Source organism: Trematomus bernacchii, unplaced genomic scaffold (genome assembly GCF_902827165.1).
Source record: "Trematomus bernacchii unplaced genomic scaffold, fTreBer1.1, whole genome shotgun sequence".
NCBI lineage: Eukaryota > Metazoa > Chordata > Actinopteri > Perciformes > Nototheniidae > Trematomus > Trematomus bernacchii.
In genome coordinates this window covers 11,123,483-11,147,674 of record NW_022987851.1, presented here as the reverse complement: position 1 = coordinate 11,147,674, position 24,192 = coordinate 11,123,483, and the positions used below count along the sequence as shown (strand labels likewise).

The window sequence follows — 24,192 nt, the reverse complement described above, 5'->3', positions numbered from 1 at the left end:
GACTGTATGACAGATGCACTGGAGCTCTCATCTTGTAAACTGTGAAGTCATGGAGCTACTTGAAGACGGATGACGCCCCCATTACCACAAATTGGCCAATAGGAGTTGAGAGGCAGAGTTGTCCTCCTGGCCGCCATTAAAGAATTCAATCCATGAACTGAAATAATGGAAATCTGCAGGACCCATGGATCAGGCAGAGAAAAGTAGCCGATGAGTAGTGTCGCCAATTTAGCATTTCGTTTGTTTTAAGAGTAGTTTTACTATGACGGAGCCCTGTGATGGTTTTAGCGAAAAGGAGGGCGGTGTAGCTAATTGTTTTATTTAGCTAGCAAGCTAGCGTTGGAGCTCTGGTATGTTAGCTTTTGTGCTAGCAGGCTAGGAGAGATCAGGGGGAGGGGAGAGTTCCTTTGCTTTGAAATTGTTTCAGATCAGCTAGCTAGCGTTAGCATTAGCACACCGGGAACTAAGCTTTTGGGGTGAAGTTTTTTAGTTTTCGAGCTCGTATTTTTTATTGCGCATCTAACTTTTCTGGTATTTGATTTATCGTTTGTCTGTTCAGGTCATGTTTACGTTGACTATTCAATAAGGTAATGTAGTAGCAAGATTGCGGCTAACCAGATCAGACAATACATTTCAAATAGGATTGATGAACCGAATAGCTAGAAGCTTACAGTTGACGCTGGGTGCCTGTCTAACGTTAGCTTAGCTACCGGGCTAGTGGTGGCTAGCGCCGGTTAGAAGTTGTCTGGTTGACTAGCGGCAGCTAGCTGTAGCTAGCAAGTTGGTCAGCGCTTAAACGGTATAATTACAACGGAACACCGCTTCCACAGCAAGTTACCTACATCGGCTATTGCCCCAGACGGTGATTGAGACAATGGACCTTTACGTTACAACCACGCAGTGAAAGGATGAGTTCGTGCTTTGTACCAAACGGGGCCAGTTTGGAGGACTGCCACTCCAATCTCTTCTGCCTGGTAAGTCTCTGCTATATGCGCTAGCTAGCGTTAGCTATGATACTGAGAGGCCAGAAAGCCATTTTGGCTAATCAGGCAACAAGCTTTGTAATGTCAGTTGCAGACTGGCTTTAAGGCATCGGGCCTGCAAAATACACATCATGATCTAGATAACTTTCATAATAAAGACAGCACACACTGCAGAGCAAGTACACTGAAGACTTTTCCCTGAAAATGGCATAGTTGCATGTTTACACTGCATTGGTTACAGACATACCCAACTAGCATTAACGTTATGATGGTAACAGGTCAAGCCAACTGGCGAATTATTATAACATTTCAAAACATTTTACATTTCATTAATTACAGTGACAATGTTGTATTAAACCATATTCATATTGGAGGTAAAATCACATAGTTACTGTTTAATAAATGAGACAAACTAATCAGATATGATACTGACATGCAGTGGTGCGTCACTTGTTGTTAATAACTGTTGAGTAAATTACCTCATGACAGTTATGTTTTTAGGCATCATTGTGGTCTCAGATGTACAAAGTATTGCAAAACTTTCCAAGATGTCAGAAAGTCTCAGTTTTCAACTTTTTTTTCATTCAAAGTGATTTTCTGAATGACAGCAGTCTTCAGCTTCACATCACTGTGTGTGTTTATGGGAAGAAACACACATACACACTTACAGTCATAAAGCCAACAACAGATGATTGAGCTCCTGCTGTGCAGCTATGTTGTGCTTCATTCTGACAATGTTATTCTCTTTTTTTCTAGGCTGATTTGACTGGAATAAAATGGCGGCGATTTGTATGGCAAGGACCCACCTCATCGCCCATCCTTTTCCCTGTGACCGAGGAAGACCCTATATTGTGTAGTTTCAGCCGATGCCTGTCTGCAGATGTGCTGAGTGTGTGGAGAAGGCACCACACCCCGGGTCGCAGGGAGCTCTGGCTTTTCTGGTGGGGGGATGACCCCAGTTTTGCCGAGCTTATCCATAATGAGCTCTCAAGTAAGTACATGCAACACCTCCATGTCTATCAGAATTGGTTACACTATAATACATGTAATTCTTCAGTGTAAATAGCAACAGTATCAACACATCTGCCCCAAGTTATATGCATGTTCTCATAGAATCCAAGCAGTTTGTTAAGTGCTCTAGAATTGGCCTCATTATGTTATTTAAAAAATAATAATACAGAGTAGTGGTTGAAATTATTAACAGATACAGTCTAGAGCTGCAGGCAACATTTGTCCATATTAAAAGCTCTGTTCATGTTTAAACATGTTAAGGGTTTGTTGACGATGATAACAATTCTGAACTGCGGCAATTAATTCAAATACAGTTTTAAAGATCTGAGGTCTGATAATAATAAGTTGTGAGAATCCATTGACTCTCAGCCACGGATGTACAGTATTATGTAAACAAGGTTTGTTCATCAGTCACCTGACTCAGTCTTGATTTTGGACCAAGGGTTCTTTGCATCTTTCTTTAATAATATATCTCTCAAACAATTCCCTTTTTAAGGGCTGCTCCACTGACCAGATTCTCTGTCTCCTGTCTCAAGGAGGGTCAAGTGCTAATTGAAAACAACACGGAGACAAGAGAGAGCCACCTTTTCACAACTCTTAGATAAATGCAAAGTCATTCCGCAGGTTTAATTTCGAGTTATATGGCTTTTAATAAAGCACAAGTGACTACAGCAGGATTCAAACACATATCTACTTGCAGATACATTTTTGAACTTTTCACAATAATGCTGTTTCTAGTGTAATTGGTAATGTTTATTGTTTCGTTTCACATAAGTCATCAATGTTATCACCTAAGTGGCATACTAATTCTATTTTGGATCATGTTATTGTATAATTATCAATAAGATGAATGTTGAAATCAAATGTTTTCATATTCTCAAACAAGTCACTTCAGGTATTATGCAATTAGTTGTTTACAAACATTACAAAGTCCCCTTATACGGGTCAACCCATTTATTTGATCACAGTTTACAGTTATGAGACAGTTTTTTTTAATAAGGAAGAAGTGATATATTTTTCTTTCAAGTAACTGATTTCTTGTATCTGCAATGTTTCAGGTGAAGAGGATGGTGAGTGGGAGAGTGGCCTGTCCTACGAGTGTAGAACGCTTCTTTTCAAAGCCATCCACAACCTGTTGGAGCGGTGTCTCATGAACCGTGGCTTTGTTCGCATCGGCAAGTGGTTTGTTAAGCCATACCAAAAGGAGGAGAAGACCATTAATAAAAGGTATGTCCTGTTTCCAAGTAGCAGTCAACAAAGTTATACGACATGCCATAAATTGTCTAATTAAAGCAGACACTTAACCGATTGTCGGGTAGCAAGTTATAGCTGTTGTGCGTTTTGTTTGAATCTCTACCTCTACCTGTTGTATTGGTTCAACATCAGGGTGACTCTTATCGATTGCTGTGGTTTTCTAGTTTTAACAGAAATACTGTCCTCACTCACTGATTTACTACTGATTTACTAATCATGACAGGTTTGACTTTTGTCATTGTAAATGCCGCTATTAATGAATCTCAACATTACCAACAGATGTTTCACAAAATCATTTTCCACTAAAAAGAAGGGGCATTGTGTTGCCCAATTAGCTGGGAATGTTTTAATATGAACATGTTGACATTATTTTTAGTCAAAAAAGTCGGAATACCTATTCAGAAGTTGAAAAGGTGCCACTTACCCATTTGGCAATGGTCTTGTCTTACCTAAATCATAACTGTCATACTTGCATGTCAAGGTGTTTGTTTATAACACACAAGCAACACAATCGCTGAAGATAAATGTGGCAGTAGAGCAGGATTGCATGATTTGTGCTTGTGCTGAATGACTGAACATTAGTCAGCTTTTGGTATCGGAGACTGGTTTAAGATTTGCATCATGTGGGGGTTGTGCTTTATAAAGAGGTGGACTAACTGTGCAGCATGATACATTTGTTGGGAAAAGGGTTTGAAGCCTGCATGCAAAATACTAAAGACGGATGCCTATGAATGTTAAGCAAATGTGTGCTGCAAAGCAATCTGGGAAGCCCCATTGGAGGAGATGTCTTGCATAACAGTTCCTGCCCTATGACAGCCTTTAATTGTCAAAATCCCCTTTTGGGAATCAGCTTTGATGTGGTTTTTGCAGCTGTATTGTTCCAACTATGTTGTTATAATTAGATGGCACTTTAAGGTAATGAGACATCATTTTACTATAAGAAAGATAGCTTGAACAAATACACACAAGGCTTTCCTTAAGTAGTGTATCCACGTCACTAAACTGACTGCTTATCTGCTGTTCTGATTTCGCTTCTCTATGTTGTTGTACTCTGAGGTCAGTTGTAACTCGTGTTGATGAAGCATTTGCAAGTACATACATGTTGCCTGCAATACACAGAACATTTAGATTCCTATAATTCTACAGATGTAACAATGTGGTTGTGTATGACAGGATTATAACTATTTTCTTATTACATTATCAGCGTGACACATCCACCTAGTTTTTCATCGAAGTAATAGTCATCCAGCTGGCAGCTTAAGTTCTATTACATTTTAATGCCCACACCTTCACTTTCCCCACTGCACAGTAAAGCATGTCTGTGTTGTTGTTGAAATACATGCCTGAGGTGAACCAGCAGCAGCACATAAGTAGCTGGTTCAGAGTAGGGTTCCCTGAGTGGAGTTCCCTGACAAGCTAATTTGAGCCTCTGCTTTTTGGCTGTGTTGATCCAGGCTGACTTGTGTTTGATGCACAGCTCTTTGGCTCAGTTCCCTCTGGCAGCTTTGTATCTACTGTATGACAGTTTTTGTGAATATATAACAGAGGTGTTGGTATAGAACAGGGGGCAATTTCTTGCTCACTGTTGTTTAACTTGTTTTTCTACAAACATATTTCTACAAGTGTGCGTTGAGACGGCAGCGCAGCACCTCTAACAGAAGAGTCTGGCAGCCTCGCTGTCGCCGGCCCTCTGGCTGGTGAACAGGGCAGTCTTTGGAAAATGCTGAGTGTGCACAGTGGTTTTACAGCAACCATGTCAACAACTATTTTAGTGCATTTAGCCGCCTGACCCACCAGTAGTAGTTTGAAAATACATGTTAATATTGTTTTAACATCTCAGGACTATAATAATCTCCCATGATTATTTTTGACTTGTATTTTTTCATGTGCATTGCAAGAAGGTTTAATTAACGTTAGCTGGGTTAAAGCAGAGTGTGCTATGTGCACAATCTTATTAGCAGGCCTATATGTTTCCCATCTAATATCTGTAGAAGCAACAGTTGACACCTGTAAGCATGATATGAAATGTCAAGGCAATAATGCAAGGACTGTTTTCGTGGTTTCACCTCATCCCAACCATTTTAATTAATTGTTCCCCCTTGCATCATTCATTCCCAATGATTGATGGAAAGTACATTGATAACCTCAATAGCCTTCAGGGGTTTATATTAGCATCTGTGTGCTAACTGCAATCTGAAACGTTAGTCACGTGTTTATTTTTCCTACCTAATTATGTTGTTATGCTTGGGGATGAATATCTAATTACAAAAACCCCTTTTTATCTTTGACCCACCCTGCAGCGAGCACCTGTCTTGTGCATTCACATTTTTCGTGCACGGCGACAGCAACGTGTGCACGAGTGTGGAGATCGCTCAACATCAGCCTCTTCAGCGGCTGAATGAGGAGCATCTCAGCCTCGCACAGCAGAACAACAGCCCTTTGCAAGGTAGAAAATCCCCAGCTGTGCACAGAGTTAAAAAGTGGTTTTCACTTTTTTTAATACATTTTTGTTAGGGTTTATTACTGAACTTACATACGTATTGTGACTCTTCTGCCCTGCAGTCATCCTTAGCCCATACGGCTTGAATGGGACCCTCACCGGTCAGGCTTTCAAGATGTCAGACCACCCCACTCAGAAGCTCATAGAGGAGTGGAGGCAGTTCTATCCCATCAGCCCAAATCCCAAGGACGTCCAGGAAGATAAGATGGAGGATACAGACTGGGAGGATGACTCTCTGGCGGCTGTGGAGGTCCTCGTCGGTAAGACACCAAAATGTTAAAAAAATGTCTTGGTGGTTGTTGTGCTGAACTTTGTCTAAACTTGTCAATTAAGCGGCTGTGGAATCAATCGCAATGTTGCAACAAATAATTTCCGAATGCGGTCAGAATTTTTTTAAGTAAATGGTTGTGTTTCTTTGGTTGCAGCGGGAGTTAGGATGGTGTACCCTTCCTGCCTGGTGCTTCTCCCCCTGTCGGACCTTCCTGCTGTGGTCCTGCAGGGCTCAGTGAACACCTCAGGAAGCCTGTGTGGTGCTCAGCAGGGCCACGCTGCTCACAGAGACCCTGCCATGTCCTCTGTCACTCTGACTCCTCCAACATCACCAGAGGAGGCTCAGACTGGTGAGACTTAAGGCTGAATATGGACTAGAACACCTTTATTGGTCTTTTTGTTCTGAGAGATTCAGCATAATAACAGTATTGTTTTTACATCTTTCTTCCCTCATAGATTACCAGCCTGCTCAGAGGTGGCTGAAGTTGTCCTCTGCGTCGGATGGCTACAGCTCTAACAACACTCTTCATGGGGGTAAAATCCCTCGCAGGCTGGCCAGCCAGATGGTGGAGTCTGTGTGGCAGGAATATAACATAAACCGTACAGGGAACAAGTATGTGCAGTGCCATTTCTTCCTCAAAATTATTCAAAGTATTGCCTCCATGGTGACTGATAAATATCAATCTGCCCTTTTTCAATAGGAGGAAGTTTACCACTTTAACCAATGGGACCTGTGAGGAGGAGTCGGACAAAACTGGTCTTTGGGATTTTGTGGAGTGTACTCACAGGCCTCATTGCAATTGCTTACGGTATGTTGAATTGAAAAAAGTGACACATTTTAATAATCAAAGGAAAGTGTCTTATACCCATTGTCTTTCTCTTTATACAGACATAAGAATCAGAAACAGCGATCCAGCAGCACCTCAGGACACCCGCCTTCATCCGGCCAGCCTGCCCAGCCGGCCCTCAAGCACAAGCTGGGCGAGAAGCTGGAAAAGGGGGATAAGCAGCAGAAGAGGCCGCAGACGCCTTTTCACCACCGCAACTCTGTGAGCGAGGAGCAGACCATGGAGCCGCAGAACCAGAGGCTTTGTTTGAGATCACAGGACGACGGCTCGTATCCCAGTCTGCACCACGTGGACACCGTGTCCTCCAAAGCCCCTACGCTGCACACACACCCTGCAGACCTCAACGGATCCCCGCCTCCCCCTCCCCTTAGCCCACACCCCTGCGATCATGTAGAAGGTGACATGACTCCCGGCGGCATGAAGAACTCTTCCACGCCCATTCATCAAACGTTCTATCCGCCATCGGTGGAGCCCTGTCTGCTTCCTCAGAAGGGCTCGGAGGAGGACCCTCGGCTGGAGAACATGCCTATGCCTTTCCCCCAATCCTACAATGAAACATTGGAACCCACTGTCTTTGTGGGTTCAGCCATTAACCCCAATGAAGACTCCACCCACAACCCCTGGAAGTATTTCAACCTGCCCAGGAAGAAGGCATCAAACTTCCTGACGCCCCTGTTACCTGTGGATAAAATACGAGATGATTCTGGGGGAGGTGGAGGAACAGAAAACGTAATCTCCGTCACAGAGTAAGTGCTGAAATACTCCGCCTCAGCTGCATGTTCAATTTAAACCACATGCCTGTATCAGTCTTAGCAACTCTGCACAATGTATTTCCTCTCAGGTTGATGTCGGGGTCCATGCATACCCTGAAGGTGTCCCAGGAGCTGGTCAGGGCCTACGCCCAGCGGAGAAACAGCCATTATGCCTCCGCTTCAGGTGACAGAGAACACGGTGACGATTCAGACCCTTACGCCTTTGTAGAGGGAGACGAGGAGTTCAGCTTTACAGAGAAGAAGGACAAGTCTGGCTCAGAAAGGGATGGCAACAAGAAAAACAAGGTGGGTTCACAGATAGGCTGGATGAATCGACTGCCTTGTATCCTATGTATCCTGCTTCGGTTACCCCCCCAAAATACGGCCTGGTACCTTTTTGTGTGTGTTAGTGTTTTTAAGTTTGTATCACTGAGTATCAACAATTGTCAGGTACAAAAAGTTGCCATCAAATGCCTGTCAGACTTTAGTGTTGTTTATCACAGAATTACTGTTATAATCAGTGCCAGTTTCAGAAAATGTATCTTCAGTTATTATATAGTTGTTTGTTCTAAGAAAGCTCTTAACCTATTAGAAGCATTTGACTTATTTTGGTAACTGGAACAGGAAGTTATTAAAGGTGTTTAAAAAGCCCCATCAGTTTTATTTGTATTTATTCACCAGTGTTGAAAGTATTTCCAAACTATCCCAGCTCTGCCAGTATTCCTTTATTTGTATAGATGCAGAGTATATCTGTAAGTGAACTATGTGTTATGCAATGATCCTGTATGCAAATAACAATGGCGGTGGTTTCCCTGATTATCTACTGTACAATATGTAATAGTCTTCCTACAATATTACAAAAACTGATCTTTGTATTTCTTTGATCCAGGGGGACGAGGACAATGGATCAGCAGACGGTGAGAATCCCCTTTCTTTGTTCGTTTGGCCCATAGGTTTGACATTTTATTAAATGTAATGTTTGGAGTCTGGTTATTCAAGGTCTCCTTTCCAATTTGTTTTGCGGTGCAGATGGTCAGGGTGCATCGGGCAGTAAACCTACCGCCTCCACCAGCCTTATCCACGAGAACGACTTGGCCGTGTCATACAGCGACCTGGATAAAATCTTCAATTCAGATGAAGATGAGCTAGTGGTAAGGGCAGCACAACAATTTCAGTTGAAATTTACGAGATTTTCTTAATCTTCAGTTTTCTGATTTGCTTCAGAACGTTTGTTTATTAGGGACTTTTAAGCCCATTCAAAGATTTGATATGAAATGTATTGAGTATAGAGTTTTGTTTTTCCCTGTCTGCACAGCCTGGCTCCAAAAGAGCTGGAGTTGGTTCGGAGGACAAGTTTGGCTGTAAAGACGGTAAAGGAGCCTCGTTGGATCCTCTATCTTGCATAAGTAAGGAGACTTTGTTTCAATTAATCATTGTGCATTGTAACCTTTTTTTTTTTTACACGTATAGAAGAAGTAATAACGTATTATTTCCCCAGGCTCAGCAGACCTGCACCAGATGTTTCCCACCCCGCCCTCCCTGGAGCAGCAGGGTTACTCTCCCATGAACTCCGGGGGCAAGGACAGCCTGGAAGGAGGGGCGGGCCTCACCCTGTTGGACGGCAGCCAGCTCAACAACCACTTCAAGATGGAGGTGGAGGAGGGATATTGCAGCCCAAAGCCATCGGAAATAAAGGTATGACACAAAGCACACCTGCCAAGTACGAAATGAGTGGAACGTCTACCTACATCAGTGAATCTCATTTCATTTCACACCTTTATTTATCCAGGTTGTATCCCATTGAGATCATTGATCTCTTTTTCAAGGGAGACCTGCTCAAGTAGGTTCCACATGAAACATTAAAAACATAAACAGAACAACAGAAGGACATCATACAGTAGCATTACAGGGATTACAATTTACATACTATCCACATGCACAGGTACCAACAGCTTCCGATTCAGTAGCATCCAACCGAGCTTTAAAAACATCTCACCCTTTTTTACCTTTTTTCTTTCAGGACTTCTCCTTTGTATACAAGCCAGAGACGTGTCAGTTGTTAATCGGCTGTTCCATGTACGCACCATTGAAGATGCTACCAAGCCAGTGTCTGTTGCCTATCAAACTGCCAGAAGACTGTGTGTACACGCCCAGTTGGACCATGGGCAAAATGGAATTGATACCCCCAGTGACGAATGTCAATCTCCTCACCAAAGACAGGTCAGTGCTGTTTCAGAAAAAGTGAGGAAGGGGGCTGTTTGGGATGAGCCCCGTTACAAAACTTGTATCGGGCACCACTTTATAGTCTATGGCAGATTTTCTTTATGTTCATTACTTATACTTTGAACCAGAATGTATTAATATATCCTTTAACAGTCACTAATAATTGAAACTTGTGGCTTAATCATATAATGGTATGGAAAATGTATTTGAGCCATATGCAAATTGAAGTATGTCTAATAAATAAACTGAAAAAAAACTAACATTTTAGTTCATTGTCGAGCTTTAAAAAAAAAAGTAGTTTTGACTTGAATTTATCCAAAAACTATTTTAATAGCCAGATGTTATGAATGAAATTATTTTTTATATTATTGTTTTTTGCAAAGTTGATTTGTTTGTGATTTTGAAAATATTTAAAACAATATTTGGAAGAATGTCTGGATGTCATTTGATGTAATGTTATGTTATGGTTACGGACCATTATACATAATACTGATGGAGATTTTAGAATGTGTTTTTAAAAAATAATAATTAAATCTAGAAAAAACTTTTTTTGTATAAACAAAAAACATGTTGTAACCACAAAACTAACTTGAGTTTTCTGCTTGTCTCGGTACCAGTAACGTCCCCAGTGTGGAGCCAGACTACAGTCAGACCTACACCCCCCAGACCCACACCCCCTTCATGTCCAGCAGTGCCCCCCCGAGCAACAGCGGCACAGGCATCCTGCCCTCCCCAGCCACGCCGCGCTTCTCTGTGCCTACGCCTCGCACCCCACGCACTCCACGCACTCCCCGCGGCCCGTCGAGTGTCCAGGGCTCCCTTAAGTACGACAACTCTGACCTTTACTCCCCCGCCTCTACTGCCTCCACCTGTCGACCTGTCAGCTCTGTTGAGCCGGCCACTGTACCTTCCATCCCCGAGGCTCACAGTCTCTACGTCACCCTCATTCTGTCCGAGTCAGTCATGAACCTCTTCAAGGACTGTAACTTTGACAGTTGCTGCGTGTGTGTCTGCAACATGAACATCAGGGGAGCAGATGTAGGGGTGTACCTCAAGGACAATGGCGAGGCCCAGTACCCCTGCACTTGTGGCTTCAGTGCTGTCACAAATCGGCGCTTTGGCCAGTCGGCCGGGCTGTTTCTGGAGGACGAGCTGGATGTGGTGGTGCGCGGCTCGGACGCCAGTCGGGACACTGAGCGGTGTTTCGAAGAGCTGCGAGCTTCCACGGCTCACAAAGCTGGCAGCCTGACAGAGAAGCCTCCGGATGAGCTAATCCTGCTGCTGCAGGACCAGTGCACCAACCCTTTTGCCCCCATGGCAGGCGTAGAATACACCAAGCAGAGCTCAGCACCCAGTTCATTTCTGAGGGTGGAAGAGAGAGACTGTTATAATGACTGCTACATGGCACTGGAGCACGGCAGGCAGTTCATGGACAATATGTCAGGAGGAAAAGTAGATGAAGCACTAGTGAAGAGCACCTGTCTTCATCACTGGCCAAAATGCAAATGTATGTATTCTTTTTGTGTCAATTTCTTCTAACGACAAGCTTATTTTCGCCTGTTTTTTTTTTTTTATTCCTAACCACAAACATGATAAAGTTAAAACATTTTTTGTCTTTGTTCTTTTTGCAGCAGCAGACATGAGCAAGCTATTCTCTCAGGACGTCCTGCGGGTGTTGTTGTCCCTGCAGCCTGTGCTGCAGGACACCATTCAGAAGAAGAGGAGTGTGCGCTCCTGGGGCGTTCAGGGACCGCTCACTTGGCAACAGTTCCACAAGATGGCTGGGAGGGGATCATATGGTATGTGGAAATGTTTTTACCTAAACACTCTAATCTCTTAACAAAAATAGAGATCTGATATGGAATATTGTATTTGTTGAAATAACATTTGATGTCTTTTTGCTACAGGTACCGATGAGTCTCCTGAGCCTCTGCCCATCCCCACTTTTTTGGTCGGTTATGAGTATGATTTTGTGGTGCTGTCTCCTTTTGGCTTGCCATACTGGGAGAAGCTTCTTCTGGATCCTTTTGGTTCCCAGAGAGATGTGGGATATGTTGTCATCTGCCCAGAGAATGAGGCTCTACTCCGCGGCGCAAAGACCTTCTTCAAAGATCTGAGTGCTATGTATGAGGTACGCACCTGACAGGATGAAACTCATCCTTCTTGTACGGACATGCCCACAAAAACAGTTGCATGTTCTTGTGAAGTGATTCATACAGTTACATTTTGCTCATTCACTCCCTTTTTGTCGACAGGCATGCCAGCTTGGGCAACACAGGCCCATCTGTAAGAGTCACCCAGAGGGCGTATTGAAGGTCGGCGCCACAGAAGGCAGGAGCATGACGGAGCAGCCCCTTAGTGACTGGTTCCTTAAGATGGCTGCCAGAGACGGAAACAATGAAGCCTTTAATCGGCTCAAACTCTTTGCTCAAGTGTGCCGTTATGATCTAGGTAACATCTTTACTCATTCACCTTAAATCCCAAAGTTGAAAAGGTAGCATGGTTTGCAGAAATGACAGCTAATCATTTTGTGTTTACCTTTCAGCTCCATACCTGTCAGAGCAGTCTTTGGATAGCTCCCTATTGTCTCAGCGCAGCCCTGTTGTGGCCTCTCCCTTGTCCCAGACCCCCAGCTCTTCCAGCACCACCTCAGGACCCCAGAGCACCAACACTACCAGCTCCAGCATCAGCTCTGCCCCGGTCATCAGCACCCCTCCCTCTGCCTCCTCAGGCCCACAGACAATCGGGGGGATGCCCTCAGCCAAGCCAAGCTCTTACACGCCGTTTGGGACGTCAGGCCTGCAGGGCAGCTCCTCTCAGAATGGACCGCAGTCAAACCAACAGGGGGCGGGGGGGCTGGCAGAAAACGGACCCTCAGCCAACCAGCCTCAAGTGCCCGTCGAGGCGCCAGAGAGGTATGTTACCACAATGAGGGCCAATTTAGCATCTAGACAAAGAGATGCATTTTTGTTGTGACCAATGGCTTTTAAGTTTTTTGGAAGTTATTTTTGGCTACTCTGAAGCTGCTTCCTGGTGGCAGTAGCTGGAAGGAAGTATGAAGTTTAGTTTATTGTTTTACTGTATAACTAGAAAGGTCTGAGGGGTGCCAGTGATTTGGGTTGCATACCTGATGATTCTTGTGAGATTCTTTATTGCTTTACGTTGTGAGGAAGTTGTACCCGGATGCAATGTTGCATATATAATTATAATTTCTTGAAATGGCCCGTTTCAGTTTGTATTCATTTAAGATGTAACAGACATTGTAGTATACACTTTAGTATGTGCCAGTTTGAGAGAGGGCATGCATTTCATCCAGTGTCATGTATATAAATACAGGATTTCATGTTATAGACAGATTATTTCACAATGCTGTCAGTGGCACCTGGCTGTGCATTGAATCAGTAAGCAGACATGGGATGCAATTGATGACCTTCATCAAAACTAAGGAGAATTTTGAAAATATGTCTTATAATGCCGAATTCTGGCTCATCCTTAGTTGTTTCCATTTATCTGGGTACTCTTGTTATTTTTTTATGTTCTCTTGGCTTCACTTGATATTTTAATAGTTAAATCGCACACCAAATTGGCTTTTTAAACAACTTTGTTATCACATATATATCATTCTAAACTCTGTCCATGTTTAATTTGGTTATTGTACCTGCCTTGCTTTTATTAACACCTTCTGGTTGAATACATTTCTAAAGTTACTTTACAATTTAAACATTTTTTTTGTTTAATTTAATTGGCTACTCAAATGTTTGGGATCTGCATCAGGTGGTTTTTATACACAGCACATTTGTACTGATCGCTACATCCTCTGCAATATACAACATGGACTAGGTATTCAAGTGCCATTGGAAGAAAATGTGACATAAATCATAGCTTATTTAAATACACTTACCGGCCACTTTATTAGGTACGCCTTGCTAGTACCGGGTTGGACCCCCTTGCCTTCAGAGATTCCTCCGAGATTTTGGTCCATATTGTCCATATGATGGCATCAAGCAGTTGCTGCAGATTTGTCGGCTGCACATCCATGATGCAAATCTCTCATTTCACCACATCCCAAAGGTGCTCTATAGGATGCACATCTTGTGACTGGAGGCCATTTGAGTACAGCGAACTCATTGTCATGTTGAAGAAACCAGTTGGAGATGATTTGAGCTTTGTGAAATGTCGTGTTATATCCTGCTGGAATTAGCCATCAGAAGATTGGTACACTGTGGTCATAAAGGGATGGACATGGTCAGCAACAATACTCAGTAACAATTGAGCATTGTCTAAACTTAACAGCCTACCTAAGGGGCCAAGAAAATATCCCCCACACCACATGTGGTCTTCTGCTGCTGTAGCCCATCTGCTTAAGGTTCCACGTGTTGTGTGTTCAGAGAAGGTCTTCTGCATACCTTGGTTGTAACTAGTGGTTATTTGAGTCACTGTTGCCTTTCTATCATCTTGAGCCAGTCCGGCCATTCTCCTCTGGCATCAACAAGGCATTTTTGCCCAGAGAACTGCCGCTCACTGGATATTATGCCTTTTTCTGACCATTCTCTGTAAACCCTAGAGATGGTTGTGTGTGAAAATCCGAGTAGATCAGCAGTTTCTGAAATACTCAGACCAGCCCGTCTGGCATCAGCAACCATGCCACGTTCAAAGTCACTTATATCTCCGTTCTTCCCCACTCTGATGCGATGTTTGAACTTCATCAGGTTGTCTTGACCTTGTCTACATGCCTAAATGCATTCAGTTGCTGCATGTGATTGGCTGATAAGATATTTGTGTCAACGAGCAGTTGAACAGGTGTACCTAATAAAGTAGGTAATACATTGTTGTATATTTCATCATACGACACACATGGCTATTCCTCCTTTTTTCTGTTGTTTTTCTATTCTTTAGAAAATATCTCCTATGGGTTGTCAGTGTTCCCCACAGATCTGAAATATACTTGTGGTGGTAGCCGAGAACGGGGGGTGGGGGGGGTTGCTAGTGGAGCACGCTCATCAACTGGGGAGGGGGCTGCTAGTGGAGCAAGCTCATGAACTGTTCGCCGGAGCCTCGCAGCGGAGTTACTGCGGAGCGCATAACTTCACGCGATAACAGAGCGAACAGGTACAGGAGGGGTAGTTAATCGATCGCAGATGGCGTCGTGCTCGCGGACGGATAAAAAAGATTAAACCTAAATGGGTCGGCTTAGGGATGGGTATCGTTTGAAATTGATCGATTCCGGTTCTGCTTATCGATTCCGGTTCTTATCGATTCCCTGTTTCGATTCCAAAATTGTAAAAGAAAGAGGTCAAATGTTTAGATAACAAAAATATCTTTATTCTTTTAAGCTTTAACTGACATTTTACAAATAAGAAATATACATGCAATACAAATGTATTGCACAATAGCTGTGCTTTATTTGAACTGAGCTATGCCTGTGGCAAGCTATTAACAGGCATTACACTGTGCCTTGTCTTTTTCTTTTTTAGTGTAGTGGAGCCTCACTTTAGAGCGTTTACTGCGATCCATCTTTGGTGTTATGAAGTGACTGAGCTCGTGAACTGTCTATGGGAGGGCGGGGGGAGCCTTGCTGCGGGGCAACTGTGGACCTCTGTCGCCTGTCAGGGCAACTTACATGATGCCGTTTAAAAAAAAATAAGGGCGCTGTTCCGAGCCGGCCGTTCTGTGATTCTCCAGAACACACAGATGGCCAGTCCGCCCTTACCCTGTATTCCACCGGGTCGCCGCGGAGCAGACGGACCCGGTGGAATACAGGGTCTACCACGTTTAGGAACCGTTAAGCAGAACCAAAATTGTGTATTTTGTATGGGTACCCGGTACCCGGCATTTTCTTATCGGTTCTCGTCTGGAAATGAGTTTCGGTTCCCAACCCTAGTCGCGCTATATACTTTGGCGGACGTTAATATACCTGGGCGGCCCGCCCAAGTAAAGTCTATGTGTGGGAATCCCTGGTTGTTTCTTCATGCCTGGTTTCTATGTTTTTTTTGCTGTAGGATCTTTATGGTTTATTGCACTATTTGTAAGTCACTTTAGATAAAAGCGCCAGCTAAATGAAATGTCATGTCATTGATTTTGTGTCTTTTTATCAACAGCACAATGGATAGAGACAAAGTGGGCAAGCCAACAGACGGAGAGTCCCACGCTGTGTCTTACCCGCCTGCCATAGTGGTGTATATCGTCGACCCCTTCAGCTACGAAGACGCCGACCGAGACGTCCACTCCAGCGCCTACACCCTGGGACTGCTGCGCTGCTACATGGAGATGCTCCAGTTCCTGCCTGCTCGCATCAGAAACGCTGTCTCAGTACAGGTACAGACCAACATTACAGTGTGTTTTACTGATGGGAAGTCTATCACATTATTACTAGACTGACATGTACAGATCACACAGTTACAGGACTCTGCTCATGTGCTGTGATGGATGTCTTCCTTAGTTTTAAATGATCTTCTCCTCTTTTGACGGATTAGTCACAACAGAGCAGGTTACGGGCAGGCACAGAGGGAGCTGAGAAGGAGAAGGGGACTCATTAGCAGACACTAATTGAGGCGCTAACTGCCACACCTGCAATGTAGTGACACAAGACTGCATAAACTGCCAGGGGGGATTTTGAAAGACGAGAAGTGTGAATTTGCTAATGGTTAGGCATTAGTCTAAGGCGCCGTTTACACGAGGACAAAACTGCTTGTATCTGCATAGTTTAGCGTGCGTATAGCCCTATTATTTACACGAGGCCGATAGAAACTGACCCCACAAACGATAACGGGTCCCAAGGTGGATAGATTTGCAAACGAAACGCTCTGGGGGGTCAACCGAGTCCGTGTAATCACCTCTATACGAATATTTCCTGAAAAAATAACGATAGCCCCACCTCTCCTCACCTCTCCTGCTCACTGCTGTAGCATGGCCAGTAGCCATCTGTAACGATCAACTATCAAAAATAGCTGTGTTAATTAAACGCACAAGGGGTTCTTGAATGAAATAATATTATAAAAGGCAAACCAGAATTGTTAACGCCCAATATACTCCTTAAACAAAATAAACCGAGTCAGATTTCATGCATTGATCCATTATATTGACAATTTTCCAGCCAAACAACACAAACAAAATTAAACAGTCCGCTCTGCGATACACCAAACTTGTCTTTACTGCCTAATCCAGGCCATTATTGTTCATTGCTCCTGCGCCCGTCGGCGGCAAAAAGAGAAATGTTTATAATCCACACAAAAAAAGGAAACACGAGGACCGGCGTGTCCCAGAGGTGCGATCTCACCCGGTGTTTGTAGAGAATATCTCTCTTTCTGAGCCGTCCTCTCCACAGAGACGTGCTTCTTGGTCGGTCGATGCAATATCCACAGATTCGGTTTCTTTCAGTTAACTTCCCCGTTGCATTTATCCACATGCTGAGGAAATGACTATATCCCGCTGAATACCAGCAATCGCCACACACACTTCCTCCTGTCAGTAGCTACTGCTAGTGCTACTGCTACTGACCATGCTACAGATATTAGTGCAAAATCTACAGCTCCTCTACCACAACCATCAGCAACAAGTGGACATGGAGAACTACATGAACTACATGTTGCTAAATCCACCGCGGGGCGTAAACAGAAGGGTAGCCATGGCAACATTGCTGCGGGGCTGCTCCGGAGTCTTCTTCGCGGCTTTTGGTGTATTTTGGCGGAAGTTACAGCGCCACTTACAGTCCCGGCATATATACTACAGCGTTTCCAGCGGCCTCGTTTGAACAGACACGTTAAATGAAACGAATGCATGTGAACGGAAGACTTTTTTGAATAAGCATACTGTGCATAAACGCAAACGTTCCCGTGTGCACAACGCCTAAAGCAGTGGTAATCAAGAGCAGTTTTAATATCCTTCTACTTTTAGTTTGGCACCGTATTTCACCTTTTTTAATATTAAGTCAAAGAAAAAGAATACAGCTTTAAATATTTTCCTTAATTTGACCATAATTGTCAAAAGATGCACACATGCATACTATTTCATTGCAAACTCCCTTTGCATTTGAACTAATTGTTGATAAGCCAGTAAGCACATTCTAACATTCCCAATCTGGTGGTACATGTGCTGTGCTGCTATTGGTTATGTTCTTTATGTTAAGGATAATTAAGTCATTAATGAAATATGATTCAAATTGTTATCGCTTGTACTCTATGTGGAAAAGGCTGTATAGGGCTGTACAGACATTTATTTTTTTATATTCAAAGTTTCTATCGGGGCCCCTAAAATAGGGAGGGGAAAGTAAACTTAAAAAGTAGGCGGAGGAGCCCATTGATGTTTACCTACAGAAAGACTAAAGTGTCACTGTTATTTGTTCCCTGTCAGATTGTTCCCTGCCAGTACCTGCTGCAGCCGGTGCGCAGCGGGGAGCGTCACCTCTACAGCCAGCACCTCAAGTCGCTGGCCTTCTCTGTGTTCACTCAGTGTCGGCGGCCTCTGCCCAACTCTACCAACTTCAAGGCTCTGACGGGCTTTGGCCCAGGCCTTGCCATCGACATGGCACTAAAGGATCCAGAGGTAAGCGCCCCCTATATAGGCTGCTTATATGAAACCTGTGTGGCTTCTGGTAAAGGGAGTCAGCCAGAACCGTTTCTGTCTTGTGTTAAAGTCTCTCTGTTTCTAATATTTTAAACCAACACGTGTTTCTCCTGTGCAGAGGCCCGAATGTCTGCGCCTGTACACGCCGCCCTTCATTTTGGCTCCTATAAAAGACAAGCAGACTGAGCTCGGGGAGACGTTTGGCGAGGCTTCCCAGAAGTACAACGTCCTGTTTGTCGGCTACTGCCTTTCCCACGACCAGCGCTGGCTGCTGGCCTCCTGCACCGACCAGCACGGAGAACTGCTGGAGACCTGCATTATTAGCATCGATGTTCCCAATAGGTATGTGCACTCATAAACAGAAAAAGAACATGCATTTGTCCCACAGTTCATTGCTGTCTTAATTACTGTAATTGCTGTATTTAAAAACAAACGTGTGTTGTGTCTCTCTCAGGGCGCGCAGGAAAAAGGGCTCAGTCAGGCGGGTGGGTTTGCAGAAACTGTGGGAGTGGTGTCTCGGCCTGGTGCAGGTGACATCGCTGCCATGGAGGGTGGTCATCGGACGGCTTGGTAGAATGGGCCACGGGGAGCTGAGAGGTACACACACACACACACACACACACACACACGCAGTGTTTGCAGAACATGTAGCTTATTTACTCACATGAACACTCACTAATGAGCTCCTCTCTCCTCCCTGATCCAGACTGGAGTATTCTGCTGAGCAGGAGGAACTTGCAGTCTCTCAGTAAACGCCTCAAGGAGACATGCAAGTTGTGTGGCATCTCTGCTGCTGACACTCCCAGCATCCTTAGCGTCTGTCTAGTTGCAATGGAGCCCCAGGGATCCTTTGTCATCATGCCAGGTAAAAGGGAATAGTAACATGGTGGTTTAGAGTTTGTAAAAGGAGGGGAGTTTTTCACTCTGACTCTAACTCTGATTGTCTGTCTCGTGTCTGCAGATTCTGTGTCGACAGGTTCAGTGTTCGGTCGCAGCACCACGCTCAACATGCAGACATCGCAGCTGAACACTCCTCAGGACACATCGTGCACACACATCCTGGTGTTCCCCACCTCAGCCATGGTGCAGGTCAACACTAACACGGCAGAGCCCATCGACATCAACTTTAACCCCATAAACCCCGGTACGTTCTGCATCGGACTAAAAAGTGCCAATTCATCATCTTTTTGTTCATTATCAAGAGTTATTGAACCATGAATGCGACAGACAGAACCCTAACCCTCTGCATGTTTCTCTCTCCACAGATGGATCTGACGGCATGGGCCTCTTCGACCTGTTTGACAACGACATGGTGGATCCAGACCTCATCAACATCTTGCCCAACTCCCCCACAACCTCCCCTGTTCACTCCCCCGGCTCCCACTACCACCAGGGGGGGGACGGAACAAAGGTATGTCAATAATTTATAATCCAATGAAACAGAAGTCCATTTAAAGTCTATTACAGACAATTACCTGCATACCTGCAAGATGACGAGACTCTGTGTTTACAAATTCACGTCAAAATGTCATGTTGTCTTTATTCTTCGATCATCTAGTGAGATGAAGCAACTTATACATATTTATTCCAGCCAGTGAGCTTCAGGTGGAGCAGACTAAAACAAAAATGTATCAAATGTTGCCAATAGATGAAGACTGAAGCTTGAAAGAGATAGGATATCACACATGTAGATAATGACACGCTCAAATGTGTGCTTGCGTTTGAAAAATGACGCAACTGCCCTCAGATAAAGGAAAACTGAAAACTATTACTGCCTTGAGCTCACTATATCTTAACCTCACACTGAGTCACAACGTTTCAAGATTTGTTAGCTAGTCCATTAATACGTGGTGCCATTAACATCATTTAAATATATACAGTAAATGGAGGCAGTAGCTGGAAAGAAACAATTGTGCTGTATAAATCAACTCTTTCTCTGTTAATTCATTTCAACAATGTTTCCTCGCAGGGCCAGAGTGCTGACCGTATGGAGTCCCATGAGGAGGCTCTGAACATCCTGCAGCAGCCCATGGCGCTGGGCTACTTCGTCTCCACAGCCAAAACTGGACCACTGCCTGACTGGTTCTGGTCTGCCTGCCCTCAAGCCCAGAACCAGTGCCCTCTCTTCCTCAAGGTACAGTTACACTGTACTTTCGACAAATGTTAGGGCTACAACTAATGGGAAATATATGGGATGAATGGTTCTTGAGATGTGTTAAGCATCTAACCAAATACCCACAGACTGATTCCTTGACATATAGTTAGATAAAATGTCAGTGCCGAGTACACTTCACTTGAGACAAATGTGTCCTTAACAAAACATATTTCTCCTAACAAGTTGGGACAAGATAATTGCTGGTATTTTGGCCCAACCAGGGACTATGAAACGCTTCATTACATAATTTAAATCTGGAGTGTCTGTCAGAAAAGCAAATTCTCTGTTGCTATGATGAACTATCTATCCATTGGATTAAGCCATGTGATCAGTGTAAAGGAAAATATTATTTAAATGTAAGGACCAAACAGAGAACTGGCTTCCCAGTTATGTAATGCCTTTGTTATGTCAGCAGGGGGCGGTAATCAGCAGTGATTTGCTGCAGACTGGAGTTAGTGGGTACGGTTTATAAAGCAACTTGAAAGAAACAACCAACGCTCTGCCATCCCACAGTGCCCTTTACAACTTTATTTATAATATAAAACCCAATTCCCAAAAGGCACTATAGTAGCAGAATTGTGAGAAAAGGGACACGAACTGATGCCTGCAGCGTGGGTGACAATTTGTTTAGAATGCTAATTTGGTTAGTTGAGGTTTTAATTTATGAAAATTATACTTATCTAGCACAAGGGTCCATAGTGTCCACTTACAAACTTGTTGTGTTACCTTACACGTTATGTTCCTCTTCTGTACATTGTGTTTAGAGCATGGTCCTATCTTCTCATATCTCATATCCTCCAGTATCTTACAGTGCAGATTATTTTACAGGAATTGTTTGTGGAAAGAGCTGTAAGAGGCGAACATGGGTCACAGTGAATGATCTTGTAATGAAGTGTTTATTTCATATTTTAATACCAAAATTCAGTAGACTAACCAGGAGTAAAAGACAGAAGTCTGACATTTTTTCTTTCCTATTGAATAAAAAAAAAAAATGTAACGGCCGGTGTGTACACGTCCTAATGTGGGGGCGTCCTCTGTAATTTGCATCTTTATCCTTCATTTTCCCAGGCCTCTCTGCACCTGCACGTGTCTTCTGTCCAATCAGACGAGCTCCTGCACAGTAAACACTCCCACCCCCTCGACTCCAACCACACCTCTGATGTGCTCAGGTAAGCTGCTCCAGTTTAATAGCTGCATGTTAAAATAAAAGGAACAATGTGACACATGAACTAACACAGCTATTTCTGCCTCCTACATCATAGATTTGTTCTAGAGCAGTACAACGCCCTCTCCTGGCTGACGTGCGACCCTGCGACCCAGGACCGACGCTCCTGTCTGCCCGTTCACTTCGTGGTGCTCACACAGATGTACAACTTTATCATGAACATGCTCTGAACTCTATCGGGATCAAAGTGCTGAGATTTGATTGGATTTCCTGCTTTGAATGATCCCGGACACTCAATGGACCTTACACTCCATCAGGGCGAGTGGGGAGGAAGCATCCCTCCTCCTCCTCCTCCCCCGGTGTTTCTCACACAACACTGACTGACTCTCTACAAGTTTCCAATCAATCAATCAGATGCCAAGAATCCATTTTAGCATTTTGGAAGATCAAGGGACGTTTCATAAACGAGAATAAATTGTCTTTTTATGACTGTAGATTGCAATCTATGAAATTTTATCTTAATGAAATGCCTGCATATATTATTTATTGTAAGTTTTTAAATGTGGATTTTTTAATGCTTAATATCTTTTATATATTACAAATCCTAGAGGGGGTGTACATCTCACTGTAAAGGAATTGGTTTAAAAAGTGTAATTTTCTCAATTACAACACGGAAAAACCTGTTCAAGTGAATTTGCTGTAGATTGCTTTTAGAATATTATTTTTTCAAAGGGTACAGACCTTTTTATTGCCATGCTGTAAAAATGAAGTAAAAGCTGGCCTGGGCATTTGTGTCCCACCCAATGAGTGGATGAGACTTACCTCTCTGTCCGCTTTGGCTCCAGAGTCTCTCGCACAGTAACTCAATGAGCTCTGAAGAGGAATTAAAAGGTACATTGTCAGATTATATATTTTATATAACAGATTTAGGTAATTGTGTGTGTATATGTGTACATATAATTGTGTGCCGCTACTGATGGTGCAGCTTCTGTTTTAGGAATAAAGTGCGTCTACCTTAAACTTCTTGTTTACTTGTTTTTTGGTCAGATTCTGGTAGATAAACATTTCTCCACCCTTTAAAAGAGTTCTCTAGTTGGATAGTAATGCACTCAAGTTCTACCTAGTAAACTAAGCAAGACACTTTGACTTAGATATACTGTTGAGGTCGGTAAGTCATCTCTGACTATTAATCAGACCTAAGAGTGAGTGTGGCAGTCGTGAAATCTTACCTTAAAGCAGGAGAGTTCTTGTCCTAATCCAAATGGGTGGAATGGTTTTATTTAAATAAATTATCCATATTTGACCTCCTCGTTACATTGTGACAATCAAACAATTATTTCCCTCTGGTGTAAATGTCTAATATATAATCAATAATTCACTGGTGGAATTCCCTAGTAAAAAAAAAACCCTGAGGGCTTTTTCCTCTCAGTTGCAGCTAACGGAAGCAAAAACACACCCACATACAAATATATGTGGGGCAGTGTCATGATCTTCAGGGGAGGGAAGCTGAACATGTCTAGTCTTGCTTCAGATTTTACAGTCAAAACGAAACTAAAGCTTACAGTAATGTCACATTCAGTCAGGGCCTCTGCTCACAGCTGCTGAGAGAGAAGACAGCTTGTTTTCCCTCTGCTAAACAGTGACCCCTATTGTAGTTCAATATAACAGACCTTTAAACTCTTTAATGTCAGTTTACCAAACCATTTAGTATATAAGTATAGAGCTACGTGAAATGTAATGCATTCTACATTGTGGATTATACTAAATTATATTGAAATGATTTACTTTGGTTTTGATTATATAACCCAATATAGAAACCTCCACAATACATTGATTTTTAAGATGGCTAAACTCATTGGACCATAGTATTAATGCACCACCATTCAGATAGATATATTGGCAAACCCTTCATTTGGTTTCAAAATCACTTTATGTGGAAGTGCTTAAGGTACAAAGTCATCATTATATTTATGCAAAGCCAATAATGATACGTCTACTTTTGCTAACTTTAAGAAAAACAAAGTAGCTCGAACAACATTTTAAGAGCAGTGTGTGAACAAGATGAGAATACACTATTGAGCTCTAAGTTGTCCAATAGTTTTGGCACACCAGTGTATTGGGGTCATAAAGGTTAATGGTTCGTGGCCTGGTGAGGGTTGTTCCACAACATAGCATTAGAGGTAACCCTGCCCATGCTAAACAAGATTTGGATGGTTAGTGAGAATGGAATTAGCTAATCAAGGAGAACATGTCATCCCAAAGCCTCATCCAATCACCGTCTTAGGTTTTTCTTAATGGGATCCAATTGAAGGGTAGCCCAGTTTGTCTGGGGAGAATTCAGGACGAGCTTGAGATACATAGCACATTGAAGAATTCAATTCGATGATCTGTTTCGAAGAATTCAATCAGGAAACACTAACGGTGAAGCCTTATTTGGAGTTGATAGGTTTAACTAATTTCAGTAGTAAA

General features: G+C 43.3%; 1 protein-coding gene across 1 annotated transcript; it reads left to right on the top strand.

Moving 5' to 3' along the window:
• The first annotated feature begins 117 nt into the window (after window positions 1–117).
• Window positions 118–22,743, top strand: LOC117468908 (mediator of RNA polymerase II transcription subunit 13-like). Its single transcript, XM_034113280.1, has 30 exons — window positions 118–974; window positions 1,740–1,974; window positions 3,053–3,221; window positions 5,549–5,694; window positions 5,811–6,008; window positions 6,174–6,368; window positions 6,475–6,631; window positions 6,720–6,827; window positions 6,908–7,612; window positions 7,708–7,924; window positions 8,508–8,535; window positions 8,648–8,769; window positions 8,934–9,024; window positions 9,117–9,313; window positions 9,639–9,838; window positions 10,459–11,348; window positions 11,473–11,640; window positions 11,749–11,972; window positions 12,097–12,292; window positions 12,387–12,756; window positions 15,940–16,156; window positions 18,191–18,382; window positions 18,522–18,745; window positions 18,858–19,000; window positions 19,110–19,268; window positions 19,365–19,547; window positions 19,669–19,814; window positions 20,373–20,537; window positions 21,627–21,727; window positions 21,821–22,743. Exons 1-30 carry the CDS (start codon window positions 909–911, stop codon window positions 21,951–21,953), a joined length of 6,345 nt encoding a protein of 2,114 aa, XP_033969171.1. The 5' UTR covers window positions 118–908; the 3' UTR covers window positions 21,954–22,743.
• The last annotated feature ends 1,449 nt before the right edge of the window (window positions 22,744–24,192 follow it).

Coding starts and splice junctions, on each gene's coding strand:
- LOC117468908 (XM_034113280.1), top strand. CDS start 909: ATGAGTTCGTGCTTTGTACCAAACGGGGCCAGTTTGGAGGACTGCCAC. Junction 3,222..5,548: donor GAGAAGACCATTAATAAAAG/GTATGTCCTGTT, acceptor CCCACCCTGCAG/CGAGCACCTGTCTTGTGCAT. Junction 21,728..21,820: donor CACACCTCTGATGTGCTCAG/GTAAGCTGCTCC, acceptor CCTACATCATAG/ATTTGTTCTAGAGCAGTACA.